Source organism: Neoarius graeffei, chromosome 11, assembly GCF_027579695.1.
Source record: "Neoarius graeffei isolate fNeoGra1 chromosome 11, fNeoGra1.pri, whole genome shotgun sequence".
Classification (NCBI taxonomy): Eukaryota; Metazoa; Chordata; class Actinopteri; order Siluriformes; family Ariidae; genus Neoarius; species Neoarius graeffei.
Window position 1 is genome coordinate 54,479,729 of NC_083579.1, and position 16,568 is coordinate 54,496,296.

Here is a 16,568-nt window from a genome sequence, read left to right on the forward strand (position 1 = left end):
TGACACTGTGTAAAACATAAATGAAAACAGAACGTGAAGATTTGCAAATCATGAAAACCCTATATTTCATTGAAAATAGTACAAAGACAACATATCAGATGCTGAAACTGAGAGATTTTATTGTTTTTTGAAAAATATATGCTCATTTTGAATCTGATGACAGCAACACATCTCAAAAAAGTTGGGGCGGGGCAACAAAAGACTGAAAACGCTGGTGAATTTGGTGAATTGGCAACAGATCAGTAACATGATTGGGTATAAAAAGAGCATCCCAGAGAGGCGGAGTCTCTCAGAAGTAAAGATGGGGAGGGGTTCACCGCTCTGTGAAAGACTGCGTGGGCAAACAGTACAACAATTTAAGAATAACGTTCCTCAATATAAAATTGCAAAGAATTTGGGGATCACATCATCTATGGTCCATAATATCATTACAATATTCAGAGAATCTGGAGAAATCTCTGTATGCAAGAGACAAGGCTGAAAACTGACACCGGATGCCTGTGATCTTCAGGCCCTCAGGCGACACTGCATTAAAAGCAGACACGTGTCTGTAGTTTAAATCACTGTATGGGCTCAGGAACACTTCAGAAAACCATCGTCTGTGAAAACAGTTCATTACTGCATCCACAAATGCAAGTTAAAACCAGATATAAACAATATCCAGAAACACCGTCACCTTCTCTGGGCCCGAGCTCTTTTACGATGGACTGAGGCGAAGTGGAAAATTGTTCTGAGGTCTGACGAATCAAAAGTAGAAATTCTTTTTAGAAATCATGGACACCACGTCCTCCAGGCTAAAGAGGGGAGGGACCATCCGGCTTATCAATGCACAGTTCAAAAGCCAGCATCTGTGATGGCATTAGTCCACATGACATGGGTAGCTTGTACATCTGGGAAGGCATCATTAATGCTGAATGATATATACACGTTTCGGAGCAATATGCTGCCACCCAGACAAAATCTTTTTCAGAGAAGACCTTCCTTCTTTCAGCAAGACAATGCCAAACCGCTTTCTGCACATATTAAAACCACATGGCTCCGTAGTAAAAAAAGAGTCTGGATGCTAAACTGGCCTGCCTGCAGTCCAGACCTGTCTCCCATTTGGCGCATTATGAAGCGCAAAACACGACAAAGGAGGCCCCGAACTGTTGAGCAACTGAAATTGTATATCAGGCAAGAATGGGACAACATTTCTCTTCCAAAACTACAGCAATTGGTCTCCTCAGTTCCCAAACATTTACAGGGTTGTTAAAAGTAGAGGTCATGCAACACAGTGGGAAACATGCCCCTGTCCCAACTTTTTTGAAATGTGTTGCTGACATCAAATTCAAAATGAGCATATATTTTTCAAAAACAATAAAATTTCTCAGTTTCAACATTTGATATGTTGTCTTTGTACTATTTGCAATGAAATATCGGGTTTCCAAGATTTGCAAATTATCACATTTTGTTTGCAGTTTACACAGCGTCCCAACTTTTTTGGAATTGGTGACTCTAAACTGACCGTAGGCGTGAATGTGAGTGTGAATGGTTGTCTGTGTCTATGTGTCAGCCCTGTGATGACCTGGCGACTTGTCCAGGGTGTACCCCGCCTTTCGCGTGTAGTCAGCTGGGATAGGCTCCAGCTTGCCTGCGACCCTGTAGAACAGGATAAAGCGGCTGGAGATAATGAGATGAGATGTGACGACATGTTATGGTTTGTAAGGATTTAATTTCTAACTTGTGCTATTTTCTGTTTCTTAAACAGTCTGTTTGTGTGGAGGTGTGTCCATGTTCCTCACTGACACCCTCAGTGCCAGTGTAATAAGCCCAGAGGAAAAGTGAGGAGGAGGAGGAGGAGGAGGAGGAGAAAGCGTCCAGGACAGATGCTCTTGATGGGTGTTTGTACCCGACATGTCCAGAACCAGGTGCATGCATCTGAACAAGCCTCCAATCCCACCTTTACACCTGCCTAAACCACACTATATTGTCATTTCAGTCTGATTGATGCTGAAAAAGAGAATTTAATTCTCTAATCTCATCAAGGTGATGTCTAAAATATACTGTATGTATCCCCTTCTCTGTGCTTCACTGTCCCTGAATGAAGATGGAATGTTTGTTTTTTTGTTTTAATTTGTGGTATGTCTGCGTCATTGTTCCTTGAGGTAAGAGTTTCTTCCAATCAAATGACTAACAAATGTGTAGCAAGCAAAACAGGATTAGCCTTAAAGCAATCTTTTTAAGATACGTTGGACCTCTTGGTTTAAAAGTTTCGTTTTTACGTGATCACACTCTTGTTTTTATGTGCTCACCATGTCTTCATGTTCTCTCGTCTGAAACCTATTCATTAACAATCAGAACTCTTGTGGCCTTCTTCCTGAATGTAACACAACTGTTATATTCTTGGATGTCAGCATGCCAAAGCATACTATGCACTGTATACTTGACCTGCTCACTGTGGCTCTCCAGTGGTCTTTACTGTCATCCCTGAACCCGGTGTTCATTCATCAGACCTCAGATCCTCCCTGCACATAGTGGCATTCCTAACCGTAGCATCTTTAGCTTGAGCAGTAACCGTGATTTCTGTGTGCAAATGTGTGTGTGTGTGTGTAAGTAAGAAATGTAGACTTTATATCTTGTGTCTGAGAGCAAACTTTGAAAGAAAAGCTGGTTCTTACTCAGTCTATAAAAAATAATTAATGGAAAGGGAGGATGTGTGTTGCATCATGTAAAATCATTATTCATTGTGCTGCTAAAGCCTTTTAAGGTCATTATATCATGTTTAGGAAAGAAGAACTTGTTTCTTCCATGAACAGATCGAATATCACCGAACTGGAATGTTCCAACTCAAGAAAATCATCAAAGTAAATGGAGAATATAACATGCAAAATGTTTTCTATTTCATTTGTTGTCATACTGATAAATCGTGCAAGATGTGTTCAGTGCGTATATTGATTTTCTGATATTAATGTAAATATCAATTGTAAAGGCATTCTTTTGTATATTTTTGTGAAATGTTTTCTTAATCAAATTTGATTAAAAAATGAGTGTATAACGAACGTGCGATTGTTACTTTGGTAGATAGTATTCATATTATAATCAACACTTTCAGGGAAATAAGATCACTCTAATCGACTGGAATACCTGAGTGGCTAATCTCACTAACTATAAAGTAAACAACGCACTGACGTGTTAATGGAGCTGCTGCAACTGTGATCTAATCAGAGGGAAGAAAGTAGCTCAAAGAGCTTCAGTGGGATTGAGTTCAGGATCCTCTAGAGTCCAAAGAATTTGTTAATAATCAGGGACGTGTTATTCGATCTTAAAAACAAACCTGTATTTTGATCTCGGCTTATTGCGACATGAAACTGCTGATGTCTGGAGCTGATGCTGCACATAACTGCTCAGGAACTTGCTGATATCTTACTGCCAACTTACTTATTTAGTGAGTGAAAGGATTAAAGTTGGGGATGAAATGATTGACTCATCAGTTTAAAATGTGATTCATCGATCAGATGCTTCCCACCGTCATTATGATATTTATTCCCAGCAACAATCAGTTTTTGGACACTGGTGCATGAGTATATTTTGAATAAACTACAGAGGCAGACAGTATTAATAGTTACATTGGTTATTGATAGATTTAAATAAGTCTTGAGTACTAAAAGCAGCCCACACACACTCAGAGCTTGGAGTACATAATATCCATCCATCCATTATCTGTAACCACTTATCCTGTGCAGGGTCGCGGGCAAGCTGGAGCCTATCCCAGCTGACTACGGGCGAAAGGCGGGGTACACCCTGGACAAGTCGCCAGGTCATCACAGGGCTGACACATAGACAACCATTCACACTCACATTCACACCTACGGTCAATTTAGAGCCACCAGTTAACCTAACCTGCATGTCTTTGGACTGTGGGGGAAACCGGAGCACCCGGAGGAAACCCACAAGGACGGACACGGGGAGAACATGCAAACTCCGCACAGAAAGGCCCGTTGGCCGTTGGGCTCAAACCCAGCACCTTCTTGATGTGAGGCGACAGCGCTAACCACTACACCACCGTGCCGCCCTGCAGTACATGATAGCTAGCTGAAAACACAACCATGAATACATTTCATTTTTTTTCTAATATGAAATATGCAAAGATATTTTAAAGAATGCACTTTATATTTATTTTATTATATACTATTTACAGTCTGTATGTATAATTTACAGGAAAACAGTGTTTTAGTGACCTCCAATATTAATCCCAAACAAATTCCAAGACATGCTGAATGATTACAACCTCAAATCATAGAATAACAATATTTCACACTTGATTTTAGTTCTGTTCATATGTGTGGAACAACAACGCAAAATCTTTAAGGTGCATCACGATTTCAGAAGACAATGAGAGGACATCACAGGTTCTCAGTTCTGACTCCGTGTGTGCATATGTTCTATGTTCTCTAGCACACCTGATTTAACCCCTCTTAGTTCCTCTATCAGAAGATGTTCATAAACAAAAAAGGGGAACTGAGACTGAAAGCCACTGCACTAAATGTTTGTGATGCAGGAAAAAAGTTTCAGACTTTGACAGAGAAAGAGCTGCCACAAGAGCAGCCGTGTTCTGCCTGCGGGTTCCTGAGCACCTGGAAGGAGGAGCGGATGAGCTCCTGACTAAAGTCAAGCGTTGCTCCTTTCACAAACTCCAGACTCTCCTCGTCTACTATCACGCTCACACCGTTCTGCTCAAAAACCCTGCAGGAGTGCAGAGACAGACACAGAAGCTAAATTCCTGCACCTGGTCAAGTGATTATTCAACCAAAATCAATCAGCCAACGCCAGAGCGTCATGCAGTACAAGACATGTGATCTTAGCATTTTTTTCCCACTGCAGTTAAAAACAGTTTTACAAAAACCAACATGCTTAATTAGACACAAACACTGTGTCCAGATATAATATGGTCTCCAGTTTTTTTTTATTATTATTTGTCTTTTTATGATTAAGAAGGAAATTGTCACTAACTGATGAAATATCCCATTTAAAATGGCTAAAATATTATAAATCCTGTGCATCACGTTCAGCGACCATTTATTAAAGGAATACTCCAGCATTTCTCAATCTAATCTGTAAGCAGTGATTGTGCAATTACAGCAAATAAATATAAACAGGTGGAATGGCGGAGGACTGTAAGTAGTACCACGACAGACTTGCTGAGCTACTAGCAATTAAAAAGGGCGAGGACTATGTGAGTACGATGTCATGGCTGAGAGCGAAAGTCTCCTTCGCGATCCTACGCTCGGCTCTACTCTGTTTAAGAGGATCAAGAACAATTAGAAGGACTTTAGATATTAACAATGCGGACATTACACTAGAGAATATGGCTGCACGAATAACTTGAAGTTACTTATTTTATTTTTCTCTCTTTTTTTTTTTACTTTTTAAACTCTAAATTAGGGGCGGCACGGTGGTGTAGTGGTTAGCGCTGTCGCCTCACAGCAAGAAGGTCCGGGTTCGAGCCCCGTGGCCGGCGAGGGCCTTTCTGTGCGGAGTTTGCATGTTCTCCCCGTGTCCGCGTGGGTTTCCTCCGGGTGCTCCGGTTTCCCCCACAGTCCAAAGACATGCAGGTTAGGTTAACTGGTGACTCTAAATTGACCGTAGGTGTGAATGTGAGTGTGAATGGCTGTCTGTGTCTATGTGTCAGCCCTGTGACGACCTGGCGACTCGTCCTTTCGCCTGTAGTCAGCTGGGATAGGCTCCAGCTCGCCTGTGACCCTGTAGAACAGGATAAAGCGGCTAGAGATAATGAGATGAGAAACTCTAAATTAGGATAGGTTTTGATCTTTTACATTTTTTTTTAATTTATATGCTTACATATTCAGATTTTTTAACACATTCCGTATTTCTACATAGTTTTATTGTCTGTGTATACACACACACAGTCAAGCCAGAAAGTCTGTACACCCCTTCCACCTTCAACACATTTTATGTTACAGACTTATTACCTCCGCCAAGGAGGTTATGTTTTCGGTAGCGTTGGTTTATTTGTTTGTTGGTTGGTTTGTCTGTTAGCAACATTACGGAAAAAGTAATGAACGGATTGCTCTGAAATTTTTTCCAGAGGTGTGACTGGGCACAAGTAACAATCCATTAAATTTTGGCGGTGATCCGGATCACCTTCTGGATCCCGGATTTTTTTAAAGGATTAATTTTTTCCCCATTGAAATGAATGGGCGCACGACGCAAAAAACAGATTTTTCCTTCTGTAGGCCAAACCGTAAGGTCTAAAGTCATGAAACTTGGTACACTGATAGAGGAGTGGACCCTGATTGATTTCATCAAGTTTCATGTTGGTATGTCTCACGCTCTAGCGCCACCAACTGATCACAGTCTTACATGCGTTCATACACGTAACTTTTGATCCGTATGTCCGATTTTCATAAGTCTGGTGCCGTTGGAATCCTTGGAGCTAGACGATTCCAACGCACCCTATGACGTAATTCTCCGCCTAATTAGATTTTCCGCCATTTTGAATTTTGTCCAAAGTGAAGGCAGAGTGACCCTGGCCGCAAGTTTTGTTCGATCATCACGAAACTTGGCACACATGATCTCCAGTCCATGCCTAATGAATGATATTCGTTTCACTCTCATACGTCGAAGCGTTCGCCCGTGGCAGCCAATCAAAATCAATGGCGAAGCCACCAAACAGGGAGTGAGCTCATATCATGGAAACGCTTTGACATATCAAGACCATATTTAGTGGCATGACTTTGGACACCATCCAAATTACCCTCATCAAATATGGTGTCATTTGGCCACTAGGGGGCATCACAATTAGCAAAAACATATTTTGGCTCATATCTCAGAAACGTTTTGACATATCAAGACCATATTTGTTGAGATGATTTTCAGCACCAGTTCATGTACCCTCATCAAATTTGGTGTCATTTGACCAATAGGGGGCGCCACAATGAGCAAAAACGTGTTTTGGGTCATATCTCTTTACGGATTTAGAATTACATCTAAATTTTCATTACCTCCGCCAAGGAGGTTATGTTTTCGGTAGCGTTGGTTTGTTTGTCTGTTAGCAACATTACGGAAAAAGTAATGAACAGATTGCTCTGAAATTTTTTCTAGAGGTGTGACTGGGCACAAGTAACAATCCATTAAATTTTGGTGGTGATCGGGATCACCTTCTGGATCCCGGATTTTTTTAAAGGATTCTTGGCAGAGCTCTGCTCTCTCCGACTGCTTTTTTCTCCTCTGCTATTTGCGCTTCCGCCTCTGGCCATTAGAGGGCGCGTCATCCGGAAACTGCTTCAGTATTGAAAGGAACAATGGATGTGCTGGTCTTTTTTTACCTCCACCAAGGAGGTTATGTTTTTGGTAGCGTTGGTTTCTTTGTTGGTTTGTCTGTTAGCAACATTACAGAAAAAGTTATGAACAGATTGCCTTGGCGGAGGTCTGCACTCTCCGAGTGCTTTTCTAGTTCTACAATAGATTGAGTTCATTTTTTTGTCACAAAATTCTACACAAAATAGCCCATAATGACAAAGTGAAAGCAGGTTTTTAGACATCTGTGCTAATTTATTAAAAATAAAAATGTAAAATATCATATGTACAAAAGTGTGCACGCCCTTTGATATGACACCAAAAGTAAGCTGAGGTGCATTTTATTTCCACTGATACTGCTTGAGATGTTTCTACAACTTAATTGGTGTCCACCTGCGGTAAATTCAATTGATTAGACATGATTGGGGATTGCCAACACCTGCCTATATAAGGTCCCACAGTTGACAGTGCATGTCAAAGCAAACTCCGAGCCATGGGGTCAAAGGAATTATCTGCAGACCTCAGAAACAGGATTGTGGCAAGGCATAGATCTGGAGAAAGGTACAGAAAAATTTCTGCAGCTTTACAGGTCCCAAAGAGCACAGTGGCCACCATCATTCGTAAATGGAAGAAGTTTGGAACCACCAAGAATCTTCCGAGACCTGGCTGCCCAACCAAACTGAGCGATCGGGGAAGACGGGCCTTGGCCAGGGAGGTGAGCAGGAACCCGAGAGTCACTCTGACAGAGCTCCAGCGTATCCTTGTGGAGATGGGAGAACCTTTCAGAAGATCAACCATCCAGGCAGCACTCTACAAATCAGGCCTTTATGGTAGAGTGGCCAGATGGAAGCCACTCCTTAGTAAAAGGCACATAACAGCCCGCTTGGAGTTTGCCAAAAGGCACCTAGAGGACTCTCAAACCATGAGAAACAAGATTCTCTGGTCTGATGAAATCAAAATTGAACTTTTTGGCCTGAATACCAAGCGTCACATCTGGAGGAAACCAGGCACCACTCATCACCTGGCTAATGCCAGCCCTACAGTGAAGCATGGCGGTGGCAGCATCATGACGTTGGGATGTTTTTCAGCAGCGGGAACAGAGCAACTAGTCCTGATAGAGGGAAAGATGAATGCAGCGAAGTACACCGAGATTCTTGAAGAAAACCTACTCCAGAGTGCTCTGGACCTCAGACTGGGGCGAAGGTTTACCTTCCAACAATGACAACGACCCAAAGCACACAGCCAAGAGAACAAAGGATTGGCTTCAGAGAAAGTCTGTGAATGTCCTTGAGTGGCCCAGCCAGAGCCCAGACCTGAATCCAATTGAACATCTGTGGAAGGAGCTGAAAATGGCTATGTAGCGATTCTCCCCATCCAACCTGACAGAGCTTGCAAGGATATGCCAAAAGGAATGGGCAAAAATGTCCAGAAACAAGTGTGCCAAGCTCGTAGTTTCTTTCCCAAGATGCCTTGAAGCTGTACTTGCTGCCAAAGGTGCATCAACCAAGTATTAGGCTAAGGGTATGTACAGATATGTAACCACTAACTAACCTGTTTTTGTCAGTAAAATAAAATTGCATATTTTCTAAAAACCCGCTTTCACTTTGTCATTATGGGCTATTTTGTGTAGAATTTTGTGACGAAAAATGAACTCAATCTATTCTAGAATAAGTCTGTAACGTAATAAAACATGGAGAAAGTGAAAGGGGTGTGCAGACTTTATACATATAATTATTAATGTACCTATGTACACAAGTCTGAGCTGCGCCTTTGTTACATTTGCATGCTTCTTTTGAAGTTTGAAATTAATAATTTATTTACTGTATGAACAAACAAACTCTTCTCTGCATGGTGAAAAGAATTGAAAATCTGTTTATTTGATGCTCACTTGCAGCTGTTTGACTCTTCGAATAAAGAACAGTTTCATTAATTCTTCAGTCAAAGGCATTGGACCAGCCAAAAGCCAAAGTCCTTCCCACGCCAAGTGGCGCATAGGGCAGCGCCGATCTCCGTAGACCTTGGCCTCTCACATAGCTAGGGTTACAGTGGGGGGCTAGTCCTCTGGTAACCACAAGAGTTTGACTCCCCACTCGCATCTGTATTGCAGTGTGCCTTGCCAGACGGCAGTAGGTACCATTTTTATGATGGTCTTTGGCATGACTCAACCGTGAGTCGAACTCGCGATCTCCCGATTAAGAGGCGGACACACTAACCACTAGGCCAACTCACCAGTAAAGGCATTGGACAATTAAACTCAAATCATTCACGGTCCACTTTTTCCAAAGGGGAAAACTGAAATTATGATGTGCTCCTGATGTAATCATGTTGGTCTGATTGTGCACAGACACCACAAACCTGGAATTCTGTCTTACTGTGTAGCTTCAGTATTGGACAAAATGTAATAAAACCATCTTTAGTAAGAGATTTTCTCACACTTGTGTCATCTTAAGATGATTAATATTTGGCACATAGTTTTAAACCTTTATAGACCAACGTGAACAACCTCCCTTCAGCTTTCTTTGTGAGAGACGTTCAAGTAAACGTGTTTCGTGGTTATTTCTCAGTAGTGAGAAACGTGGTGATTATAGTCTGTATATCACATGTACACTACACGTGCAATGAATAAGGTTGAAAATGCCAGAGTTTTCCTTTAAAAGCTGCTTACTAGACCAAAACCATTGTCAAGCACACATTCTTGACAAAAGCGAAGTGTTTGCATGACTGCGTTACCTGTCGTCTTCATTTTTAACGGTGTCTACAGAAAACTTGTACTGGAACCCAGAGCAGCCTCCGCCTTCCACCTGGATCCTCAGATATTCTCCCTTCTCCATGATATCTCTCAGCCTCTGCACGCAAAACACGTTCCACAGTAAAGATGCTACAAGGCCTTTTTATATACATCATACTGCCGTAGCTGGGATTATGGCAGGGTGTGCCCGTGCCACCGAAACCTGATTTGGCTGTTCTGCTCTTAACTGTGTGATTATGAAACACAAAAACAATATATATATTTTTTTAACTTTTATTTAAAATTTTGTGGGCAGCACAGCAATCCCTGGTTCGATCCTGAGTTTGTGTTACTGTCTGTATATGTTCTCCCTATGGGTTTCCTCTGGGTTTTCTGGTTTCCTCCCACCTCCCAAAAACATGCCTGTAGGTGGATTGGCTGCGCTAAATACCCCCTAGGTGTGAACGAGTGTGCGAATATGTATGTGCACTATGGCCTACAATGGACTAGCATCCCATCCAGAGTGCATTCTCAACCCTTATGCCACTACGGTGTTCCTGGTATAGGCTCTGGATCCACTGCAACTCTCAACAGGATACAATGGTTACTGAAGATAAATAAACACACAAAGACCAACAAGTTCGTTCAGATTTGAGGGGAAAAAGCTGACAATGAGCCTGTGGTAGTCTGAAGAATAAACTCATTGGTTATAGTTGATCTGCATGACTTTGTGAAAGGATTCCCATGCATTTATTCACAGTTATTTACAGTCGGATGCATAAGTATTTGGACAGTGACACAATTTTTCGTAGTTTTGCCTCACTACACCACCACAGAGGATTTTAAATGAAGCCATCCAGATGTAATTGAAGTGTAGACTTTCAGCTCTAATTCAAAGCATTTAATAAAAATACTGGGATAGTTTGTACTTTAGCAGGCACAATTCTGCCATATTGTACCGAGCGAATTTAAGCGGAGCTTTGGGAGCAGCAGCCCCCGTATTATCAATAATAAAGAAAAGTTTACCTTGTTCTATTACATGTCGAAGTCATCAAAACTGGTGTTTATCTGTGCTTTGGGATTGGTTGTTTGAGGGTTAGGGTGACTTTTTGCATATTTTAGCGCCCGCTAAAGTGCAGTAGTCCCAAAATACTGCATTAACTGTTGAGGAATTGCAGCTTTTTTTTTTTTTTTTACAACATAGTCCTTCCATTTACACAGGCTCAAAAGTAATTGGACAACTGACTGATAAGTGGTTTCATCGCCAGTTATGGTCTGTTTCCTTCTCATTTCATGACAAATGAAAGAGATAAAAGGTCTGGAGTTGATTCCAAGTATTGAATTTGCATTTGGTAGTTGTTCATGGGAACTCTCAATCTGACTCTGTTGCTGGTTCACCAGTCATCCTTCCTTGGACCACTTTTGGTAGGTACTAACCACTGCATACTGGGAACACCCCAAAAGATGTGCCATTTTGGAGATGCTCAGCCCCAGTCCTCTCGTCATCACAATTTGGCCCTTGTGAAAGTCACTCAGATCCTTACACTTGCCAATTTTTCCTGCTTCCAACACATCAACTTCAAGAACTGACTGTTCTCTTGCTGCCTAATATATCATGCCCCTTAACAGGTACCACTGTAACAACATCCATCCATTATCTGTAGCCGCTTATCCTGTTCCTACAGGGTCGCAGGCAAGCTGGAACCTATCCCAGCTGACTATGGGTGAGAGGCGGGGTACACCCTGGACAAGTCACCAGGTCATCGCAGGGCTGACACACAGAGACAAACAACCATTCACACTCACATTCACACCTACGGTCAATTTAGAGCCACCAGTTAACCTAACCTGCATGTCTTTGGACTGTAAGGGAAACCGGAGCACCCGGAGGAAACCCACGCGGACACGAGGAGAACATGCAAACTCCACACAGATACATAGGCCCTCGCCGGCCGCTGGGCTCGAACCCAGGACCTTCTTGCTGTGAGGCGACAGTGCTAACCACTACAGCCGACTGTAATGACATAATCAACATAGTTCACTTCACCTGTCATTGGTCATAAAGTTATGGCTGAATGGCATATACAAAGCCACACTTTGATGCTACGATATCATAATGGATTGTGAAGATTTACAAACCTTGACACACGAATCACTAAGATGCACTTTATGGTCCGTGGGACTGGAGGAAACCTGCAGGCCTTGATATGAGCTGCTGCTATAACACAGTTTGGAGACATGAGGGGACACGTGACATGTCTGCAAAGGCCTCAGTCCTACTGAAGACACACTGCAAAACAAAACCAGAAGCTGTTCGTCAGCTGTACAGTGATCTCATGAGTGTCTTTATAAACTGCTGAGGCTCAGGAGGAACTGGGAGGGAGTTCTGTTCTGTACAAGCTACACTGAAGGTTACTGAAAAACAAATAACAAAAAGGTCAGCTAATGTGAGAAGACACTACAAATGTAAATAAATGCATACAGTCCATTAAGATTTATATATATATATATATATATATATATATATATATATATATAAAAGATATTTATTAGTGAAACCATCTTTTCCTGTTGAATGATATGAAGAAAACTGGCTTGAGTTGAGCAGCAGCTCTGCCCTTGACTCTGGTGCTGCTAATATCACTAGCATCAACCGAGCTAACAGCACACAGCTGGAAAACTCAACACACTCATCAGAACCAGAACCAGAACCATGTTTATTAGCCAGGTTTGTTGACACACACAAGGAATGTGGTTCCCAAACTTGGTGTCTCTCTGGAGATCCAGAAGGACAATATATATATATATATATATATATATATATATATATTCAAAATATAAACATTAAAAATCTTGTTTAGACCACGGCTATCTAATATGCAAATATTATATTTTACAAACTGTCATTTAGGTAGCAACCTACTTTATAGCTCTCCATGCTTTCGTTTTCAATGCGTTTATCAGCAGAGCTCGAGCGACAGACATCTTCACACCACCACCACCAGCAAGGGTTGCCAGGTGTTTAATAAACCCCAGCAAAGTCTTAACTATTTTACTTTGCATAAATTTTTGAATGTGTAAACGTTTGCTTTACAAGCACTAATATTTCCTTCAGGAAAATCTAATATAGTTTATTATACAATATTTAATGAGTATATACACATCACCTGGCGTCCTGTTTCAACTAAACACAGCTTTTTTTTTTATATTTCAAGTTTCTAATTCGGAGCTTTAGAATATCTGGCAACGAGGCTTTTTCCTTCCCAAAGCGAGCAATTTTATTGGTCAGAGGGTTTAGCAGAAACGTCTGTTATTGGCTGAGAGCGCTGTCAAACGAATCACGAGTTCGAATACGTCACGAAATTGTGGGTTTGACGTTTGGCATAAAAGAACTAGACTGGTCTTGTGATCCGAAGCGGAAGGTGACGCTTGTAGTGAGTCTCAGCGCTGGTTTTATTTATTGTTTCTGCTTTGTGAGTATGAGCAGTATGGTGAAGTTTATAAAGTTTGTTGAACTGTAGACCGGTCGGTTGTTGTGTGGTGTAACTAGTCACGTGACTGAGCAGTACAGATGTGTTCATGGGTTTAAAGTTTGGGTTGAAGTTCACTTTTGGGGCAGTTGGTGAAAGGGAAAAGCCAAAAATCCAGGGTAAGAGTGTGTGTGTGTTTTTTTTTTGTGTCTGACAGGTAGTGATTTCTCACCTGTGCAATGGATTTCCGTGTTGTGTGGAGCTGCTTTCTCCCCCTGCTGCTGGGGCTGTCCCAGGCAGAGCAGGTGAAGTTTGCTGACTGTGGTGAGTAACCTGGTGCATCATGGGAGAATTGGGGCACTTTGGGTCTTCATTGATCTGGTCTGATCAGATCAGCAAACTCTCAGCTCACTAACTGTTTCATGAACCTTTTTATGCTGCCTTTCTAACAAGGCAATCTGTGGTTGGTTGAAGAGAGCAACTGGACTTGCTTGAAGATTCTTGAAAACTGAGGAAGCCTAATCCTAAAGGCTTCCTCGGTTCTGTCTAATAGGGAGTACCCAGTATTTATCCTCTCATGGCTCATCATAGAATCTGAATGCTGATTGCTGCATTGTAGGTGGCTGATAAAAAGATGTCATAGACACCCACCTCTGTTCAGTGATGGTCGTTCCAGGTTGACAAAAATGAACGATCCTCTCTGGCCAAGGTTCATTTTTGTCAACCTGGAACGACCGTCACTGAACAGAGGTGGGCGTCTATGACATATTTTTATCAGCCACCTACAATGCAGCCATCAGCATTCAGATTCTATGATGATCCTTTCGGATGAGAGGCGAAACGTTTTCAAGAATCTTCAAGCAAGTCCAGTTGCTCTCTTCAACCAACCACAGATTACTATGTACCTGGATGACTGAGATTCTTCACAGGTATGTTCTAACAAGGCAGGATTACTCTTGTGTAGGCTTTTTTTTTTTAAATAAACCATTTAGCCTTGTCAGCATGGCATTAAATATGCTCCGGCATACAGTAGAGGTGTTAATACTACTGTGCCTTTTGTGTCCTGAAGACAAATTGAACATATGAATAACGTGCACCAACAAGTAGAGCCTCCCTGTCCTGCTGAAATTAGTGCAAGAATGGAGAACTGTTCAACCACAGACTAATAATACAAGGTTTCATGATCTTGGTTTCATTGTGTATTGCAAAAACTCGCTGTAACCTGTGTTTTGAAAAAGATTAGTGTGGGCTCTTTTTGGGTGTCTGGTTAATTTGTGAAACTGTTCATCTTGTAGATCCGTCACTTCAGGAAGTACACAATTATACTTCATAGCTAACCAATGAGTGTGGAACTAAAGGCAAGAACTTCTTATTCAGCAACATGTACTGATTAACAAGTGACTGTTGGCCCAAACTTAAAGATGTAGATGACCTTGAGCAACACGCAGCCCCTCATGACATCAGTCTCACTGTTTCCTATGTAGAGCCTGACTGCAGTTGTGCTGTAATACTGACTAAATTTTTTTGACCACATCTGGCATTTGTGCCTATAGTCATTGTGACAATGAGTCAGTCCTGCATCATTTCACAGCTGTTTAATTCTTTTTTTTTTTTTTTTTTTTTTTCCCCCCTCTATCTAGGCTCAACTGTTGGAACTGTGGCTAAGGTTGATGTTACTCCTTGCCCACAACAGCCATGCCAGCTTCATAAGGGACAGTCCTATGCAGTAAATGTGACCTTCACAAGTGGTAATCAAATTTTTTTTTTTTAAATTCTCTTCCAGTAAAGATATTGCATACAACTTCCATTAACTATTAAAGGGAATGTTTGCTTAACTCTATTGGCATAGCTGATGTGTGAATTGCACTCTGGCTCAATGTAGTGGCCTGTTAGTATGTGGGGTTTTTTTCCTACAAAGATGGAAACATCAGTGCCTGATGTTAGTCTTTTGACTGAAGAAGCACAAATCTCCACAGCCAAAATCTAGTGGAAAGCCTTCCCAAAAGAGTGAGGGTTAACAGCTCAGGGGAATAGACTCTGGAATGGGATGTTCAGCAAACATGTATGGGTGTGATTTTGAGCGAGAGAAGGCAGGATTTTGCGTGTTCCCACAGTACGCGTCTGTGACTTCACTTTTAGACTCCATGGCATGTAAATACCGTGCAAAAAATAAATTCTTATTTTTGAACCCAGCTCAATCAACTTTAGGGTTATGTGTTTAATTTGCAGCAACTGACAGTCAGACAAGCAAAGCTGTGGTCCATGGTGTGGTCAGTGGTATCCCGATCCCATTTCCAATACCTAATGACGACGGCTGCAAATCTGGAATCCAGTGTCCTATTCAGAAGCAAAAAACCTACAGCTATGTCAACCAGCTTCCTGTTAAAGCAGAGTACCCTTCTGTAAGTTTGAATTTCTGTCAAACTGTTTGCTCAACATGCATCCACAGTCAGAGCAGCAGTTATGTGATCTGTCCTGTCCATTGCTTGTAATTGTGACTTGGGTTTTTCTTTTGCTTCAAAGATAAAACTGGTTGTGGAGTGGGAACTTGCAGACGACGCCAGTAAAGATTTGTTTTGTATCAAGTTTCCAGTCCAGATTGTCAGCTAAAGGTCAACACCAACTCCAGTTAAGGAAAACTTCGAAAGGGATTTGTAGGTTTTAATTTTTTAAAAGTCTTTAATTTTCTATTAAAGAACTCAGATTTTAAACTTTCAGGATTTTTAAAATTAACCCACTGAATGTTCTAAGTGATCAGTACAAAAGATTAACAGTTAAGTGTTTTCTCCCATGGTTTCCTGGCTGCTGTGTGGCTATGTTGTGGTAATACAAATCTTTGGTCCTAAAGTGCAATTAATGAAGCTATCATAATGCCAATGTTTCAAGTGTATAGCTGTCTGGATTTTTTTTTTTTTTTTAAACCAAGCAATTATTTGGCCAAAATTGTACCACGACTGTGGGGGTACATGTCTACCCTGCAATGTGTAACTTTTGTCTTCCATCACTGAGTAATTTTGTACAGGTGCTTCATAGTGAAACCTTCAGCTAATTGATGTCATTGTCTCTAATTTACC

General features: G+C 41.5%; 3 protein-coding genes across 4 annotated transcripts in view; 2 read left to right on the top strand and 1 right to left on the bottom strand.

Moving 5' to 3' along the window:
• The window catches only part of eml5 (EMAP like 5), a 107,342-nt gene extending 104,377 nt beyond the window's left edge, over positions 1–2,965 (top strand). Inside the window, exon 44 of the mRNA XM_060934231.1 lies at positions 1,748–2,965. Within this exon, the coding sequence (XP_060790214.1) occupies positions 1,748–1,784 (37 nt within the window). The 3' untranslated portion in view covers positions 1,785–2,965. The remainder of the gene's footprint in view (positions 1–1,747) is intronic.
• Positions 2,966–3,511: 546 nt separating this feature from the next.
• Positions 3,512–13,053, bottom strand: isca2 (iron-sulfur cluster assembly 2). The gene is made up of 4 exons (XM_060934232.1): positions 12,948–13,053; positions 12,164–12,314; positions 10,027–10,142; positions 3,512–4,722 (listed from the first exon to the last, which is right to left on the bottom strand). The coding sequence occupies exons 1-4, from the start codon at positions 13,007–13,009 to the stop codon at positions 4,548–4,550; spliced, it is 504 nt and encodes a 167-aa protein (XP_060790215.1). The 5' UTR covers positions 13,010–13,053; the 3' UTR covers positions 3,512–4,547.
• Positions 13,054–13,376: 323 nt separating this feature from the next.
• Positions 13,377–16,547, top strand: LOC132894425 (NPC intracellular cholesterol transporter 2-like). Of its 2 annotated transcripts, none has more exons than XM_060934234.1 (5): positions 13,377–13,458; positions 13,712–13,818; positions 15,135–15,242; positions 15,724–15,896; positions 16,018–16,547. In XM_060934234.1, exons 2-5 carry the CDS (start codon positions 13,734–13,736, stop codon positions 16,102–16,104), a joined length of 453 nt encoding a protein of 150 aa, XP_060790217.1. In that variant the 5' UTR covers positions 13,377–13,458; positions 13,712–13,733; the 3' UTR covers positions 16,105–16,547. The 2 variants fall into 2 exon arrangements, with proteins under 2 accessions (XP_060790217.1, XP_060790216.1); XM_060934233.1 differs by having other exon boundaries at positions 13,396–13,497.
• Positions 16,548–16,568: the final 21 nt, after the last annotated feature.